At 31.3% G+C, this 6,010-nt stretch overlaps 1 protein-coding gene across 1 annotated transcript; it reads left to right on the top strand.

Annotated features, from left to right (window-relative positions):
* Positions 1 to 765: 765 nt before the first annotated feature.
* Positions 766 to 5,297, top strand: LOC106476513 (bifunctional 3'-phosphoadenosine 5'-phosphosulfate synthase 2-like; the record flags this gene model as incomplete). The annotated part of the gene is made up of 4 exons (XM_013937168.2): positions 766 to 895; positions 1,818 to 1,960; positions 3,001 to 3,126; positions 4,274 to 5,297. Coding segments are annotated over 4 exons (630 nt in total), but the record flags the coding sequence as incomplete, so codon positions are not given.
* Between the last annotated feature and the right edge of the window lie 713 nt (positions 5,298 to 6,010).

Below are 6,010 nucleotides of genomic sequence, written 5' to 3'. Positions count from 1 at the left end.
AACAGTTTGATAAAGTTATCCATTCCTTTCATAAGGAACATAACCAACTTTATCATCTAACAGTTTGATAAAGTTATCCATTCCATTCATAAGGAACATAACCAACTTTATCATCTAACAGTTTGATAAAGTTATCCATTCCTTTCATAAGGAACATAACCAACTTTATCATCTAACAGTTTAATAAAGTTATCCATTCCTTTCATAAGGAACATAACCAACTTTATCATCTAACAGTTTAATAAAGTTATCCATTCCTTTCATAAGGAACATAACCAACTTTATCATCTAACACTTTAATAAAGTTATCCATTTCTACCCACTTTGATTTCCAAGAAGCTGGTGGTTTATGATTATTTGTAAAGTAGTCATGTATGTGGTAAAACAACTGAAAGTCATGTAAATTTTTTGAATAGTATTTTATAATGAGAAAACTTTGGATAAACGAAATTTAATACGAGTTACACGTAAGGTATGTTAGGCTTAGTTTCTTCATGAAATGGAATTCTGGTTATCATGTATTTTCTGAAGTTTTTACTCTAAAACAGCATGAAACTGCAAATTTTGTTTTCATATTAACCAATAGTTACAGATTAGGCAAATGTATGAATTGTTGACTCCAAAGAAATTTTAACTCTCCTAAAGTTTAAATTTAATGTTTGAAAACAGAACTGTATGAAAGTATAAGCCATATTATTTCATCGTTCACAAAAGAGAACAAGAAGGTTTCTACTAATTTTTGTTTGTCCTTTTATTTTCCTCCAGGCAGATGCCGTGTTTGCATTCCAGCTACGTAACCCGGTTCATAACGGGCATGCTCTGTTGATGCAAGATACCAAATGCAAATTGCTGGAGAGGGGTTACAAGAAACCAGTTCTGTTGCTTCATCCATTAGGTATGGGGTGATGATCACCAATGACACAAGATTCATTTAAGAATTCTTAACAACAACAACAAAACAGTTAGCAAGTCAACATGAGACAACTATTTGAGAGCTAGTCCTATTTTTGTTCAAATTATAGAGACAGAAAACCACTGTAGTTCCAAATGATGACTGAAATATGATTTTAATTACAAATCATCATTGTTTTTCTAATGATTCTGTACGCTAGATGAATATTTCATTTTCACTTTAATAAGTCAATGTGACCAGATTATTATTAGCCGAATTTAAAACCATTATTCTTTGACCTTTAACCTTGTTTTTTTTATGAATTAAAAATAGTTTTGATTATAAATAGATGCTTAATTCATAATATTTATCTTATTTCATAACACTGGCTATAAAAAGAGTGTGTTAAATAACACTTTATTTCCCAAGTGAATCCTGGTTCTCCAAGATAAACAGTCAGAGGAGAAATTTAATTGGGTTTCATTGAATGAGTGTTGTTCTACAAGACATGAGAAGAAAACCCTTGAAGAAATGATGATAAAGAATAAATTAACACGTGTAAATGAAAGTTTTTTCTTGTTTATTTTGTGTGATGTTTTAGGCAGACACCATTTATTAGGGAGTAAAAACTGTGTTACGATGGAATCAGGCTATTCCTGAATGTTTTTTTGAATAAGTATAAAAAAATTGGTTAAAGCTAGTTATCAATGTTATCATGAGAAACTAAAAGCCCTGTATTTTTATGTGAACATTCTGTGGTTGTTCCTCGATTATTAACACATTAAAGTAAATATTTTATAAAAATAATATTTTATTGGTACCTAATTTTCTGTGATTTCAAATATTAGCAGGTGATTTATTTTAATATTAATTTGAATACCTTTGGTTTGAGTAAAATCAATGTCTGTATGTCTGTGTTCCTTAGGAGGGTGGATTAAAGACGATGATGTTCCTTTACATGTGAGAATAGAACAACACAAGGCTGTTTTACAGGAAAATGTACTAGATCCGAAGACTACAGTACTTGCAATATTTCCTTCTCCAATGATGTATGCAGGTCCAACCGAGGTGTGTAAGTCATTTTCTTCAGAATAAAAAAAACATCAGGGTTAGATAAATAGCTTGAATCATCTACAAGAAATCAGTTTTTGATAATATATGGAAAAATAACATCATCTTAACTTCAAGCAGTTTGGTGTTCTTCGTGACAGTTTGATCTAATACAAGAAAATGTTTGATAGTTTACCACAGAAGACAAGAACAAACAATGTCAGTAGATGCTATGTTAGTTACACAGGTGTTAGTAACATAAACCTGCACATGATGTTCGTAGTTAACTTTAGGAAACAGAAAACATGAAGTTAGGCTACAAATTTCAAGGCTTCTCTTATTTTTCTATTAAGAATTTCATAAAGAAAAAATTTGGAGAACTTAGGCACAAAACTACTATGCTAAAGAATTTAGCATGTTAAGCCTTTCTCATTTAAAACATTATACCATTTTTTTACCTTTTAATGTTGTGTTGCTAACATGAAAATGAATAGTAATATGTATGAAATGAGAGGTTACAACATATGTGCATTTAATTAAATTAACCACATTAGGTTGCTGTAATTTTTGGCCCCTACCTAATTCTCAGCACTGTGCTGCTCTAACCCTTCTCAATCACATCAAAATGTTTTTGTTTTTTTACTTTGTGGCAATGCTACTTTCATCTCTATTCGACTATATCATTTTAAACTGCTCAAAATACTGTTGCTTTTCTTTCTAGACTTTTGAATGATTTATTTAACTTGTGACGGTGTTTATCGGAACAAGACTTCAGCCTCTATAATTCTGATATGGTCATTATAAACTTCAGGCCTTTCTTTAAGCTGGTAAAAACTTATAAGATTTGTTTGAATGTGGTTTTCCTCACAAGTAAAGATTTTTTTTCTCTGGTTTTTGAAACACTTTCATAATGTTAGAATTGATATTTTGATTTTTAGGTCGTACTCAGAAGGGTGTTGATGTACCAACGAACAGTGGTCGAGCACGGTGTATCCTGTATTTATACAAGTAATACCATTTAGGTAGACAGTCTCACACTTATTTTTCTCTGTGTTTAGGTTCAGTGGCATGCTAAAGCACGTATGGCTACGGGAGCTAACTTTTATATTGTAGGACGAGACCCGGCAGGAATGCCTCACCCAAACACAAAGAAAGATTTGTATGACCCTACTCATGGTAGTAAGGTAAGAAATGATTAAGTAAATATGATTTACATTAATGGAAATATTGAATAAATGTTTAAAAAGTGAACTGACTGACGGTTTCGGTCTGTCTACATTTTATCACTGGAAAGATGAGTGCTTAATATTATGTAGATGAAAACTAAAAATGGGTATATCTAATTAAGTATACTGTTCTTACTTCTGACAATTAAAATGCATTGTTTCATAGATTTGATATCCTTGTTGTTAGTGGTATGTTTGGCATCCGAAAAACAAAGTGAAAATTTTAGGACTTTCAATAACTCGCAGGTTAACTTTAATTGTTTTTTAGTCTCTTACTTTGAAATTAACCAGGCTGTATGACCAAAAGTGTCTCTTACTTTGAAATTAACCAGGCTGTATGACCAAAAGTGTGTCTTACTTTGAAATTAACCAGGCTGTATGACCAAAAGTGTGTCTTACTTTGAAATTAACCAGGCTGTATGACCAAGAGTGTGTCTTACTTTGAAATTAACCAGGCTGTATGACCAAAAGTGTGTCTTACTTTGAAATTAACCAGGCTGTATGACCAAGAGTGTGTCTTACTTTGAAATTAACCAGGCTGTATGACCAAAAGTGTGTCTTACTTTGAAATTAACCAGGCTGTATGACCAAGAGTGTGTCTTACTTTGAAATTAACCAGGCTGTATGACCAAATATGTGTCTTACTTTGAAATTAACCAGGCTGTATGACCAAAAGTGTGAATGTTACAAGAGTATTATTTACAATAAAATAATCTCAAGTAAATATTTAAGAAATTTATGACATTTTAAATTATGTAAACCCATAAGCATGAATTGAGTTAAAGGAAAGTACAGTTCGTAAAATAGTATCTGTCATATCCTAATGTATGTAATGTGGTACCCTTGACAACAGTACATCAGATATATATACTGTGTAAATAATGATTGTTATATAGATATAGATTTAACAACAAAGTTACCAACTGATGTGTTCTAGGTATAAGTTCAGTTTATCATGTGTATAGCTTAAGTACACTGCAGAGTTATCAACAATATAGGTTGAAGTTTCGTGAGGTTAGATATCTAACTCAGTATTTCAAAAGTTTTATTGTTCATTTTAATTTTGTACTTTACCTCTAACACAACTCTGTTACTTCTACGACAGGTGCTTACAATGGCTCCTGGTCTTACTCAGCTGGAAATTATACCATTCCGAGTGGCAGCATATGACAAAATAAAGAATAAAATGGATTTCTTTGAGCCAGAAAGAAAAGACGACTTCGAATTCATATCCGGAACCAAGATGCGAACGTTAGCTCGTAATGGAGAGAACCCGCCGGATGGCTTCATGGCCCTGACTGCTTGGAAAATTTTAGCTAATTACTATAGATCTTGAGAACCATTAACTTTTAATTCAAGCACAACGTTTGTCGTATCTGTGGGCATTGCAACAGAAACAATTAACTTGTGATTAAAGCCGTTTTTAGTGGTCCATTAAATTTTCCGGCTGTCTCTAGGGGCATGTCTTCATGTAGCACAAAGGGAAAATTCAAACATTTAATGAAGCACATTAAAGAGTGTAATAATAAACACTGGCACACGAATGAAGTGCATGGGACCAAACTGTTGAGTAATTCAAGCATTTTGTTTTCTCTTTACTGTTTCTCTTCTTGTTTAGTATGGATCTCTTAAAATATATATACATGCATTTTTTTATAATATTTAAATTAATTATTTTGAAGTACAACTTGATATCTAATATTTTTTATCATTTAAGTTTTCTTTCAGTGAAAAAAATAATGTGCCTTAGAAATGAAATGTATCCAGATTGTACTGGAAGAGTTCAGGTAAAATGATTAAATGCTTTTTTATGCAGTTTGAGAACTATATATATATATATGCTTCACAGTCTACTGCTTTGTTAATTGTACATTTGAAGAAGTTAGACGTATGGCAGCACAAATGTAACAGTACGTAGAATATGATAACCTTAATAAGGTGTAAAAAAAACATCTCTAACAACATAGTGAAATTATCAATATATAGTCTTGTTCTGACTTTTCTATTCCAGTCCTACTGGTGATAGTGGTGTGAAAACCTTTGACCTTGACCTATTAAGTAGTTTATCCTGTTATATCTGATTTCAGTGAGTATGCTGTGTGCAAAATAAAATATTACTTTTTTTTTCATTGGTTTGTTAAGCCTTTTCTCAGTGGAGTTTCATTTAATGAACTGATATGTGGTTATTCAACAGTATAAATGCCATGATCGTGTATATCAGCTACACCCAAGTTGTCTTTAGAGTAATGTAAATACCATTACGATTAACTAAATCTACAATATGTATAGAAGATTTTTTACATTAACCCTAATCTCTTCTTTGAGAGTCAGTAGAAAATTTTCATGTTCCATAATTCGTTAATATACTATATCTATACAGAAAAAACAAAAACTGAAAAAAGTTAAAAACAACCATTCACCACTCATGAAGAATAAATAAGTTGTTTTGACATTTATTTTCTGGCATGTTTTGTCTTTACACATTTTTGGATTATAGTTTAAGATGTATGTGAGTGTATATATAGTATATTAACGAATTATGGAACATGAAAATTTTCTACTGACTCTCAAAGAAGAGATTAGGGTTAATGTAAAAAAAGATAACATGGAATTTTAGGTACAGTATATAATTTTAAAGCTGTCCCTGGAGGGAAGCTGCTCCCCAAAGTGTTATGAAATAGGCAGAATCAAAGGGTAAAGTGCCCCTTTTTATTTAAAAAAACAACAACTAAAAGCTGAATTGTATTCTTTGTTATTACTTGTCATAGTGTTAATCTGAAATTAATTTCTTATAACCTACCATTATCTCCTTTGGTTTATTTACATTTCTTTTCTTCCAAAT

Source organism: Limulus polyphemus, unplaced genomic scaffold (assembly GCF_000517525.1).
Source record: "Limulus polyphemus unplaced genomic scaffold, Limulus_polyphemus-2.1.2 Scaffold10764, whole genome shotgun sequence".
NCBI classification, from domain to species: Eukaryota; Metazoa; Arthropoda; class Merostomata; order Xiphosura; family Limulidae; genus Limulus; species Limulus polyphemus.
This window is presented reverse-complemented; position numbering and strand designations above follow the sequence as displayed.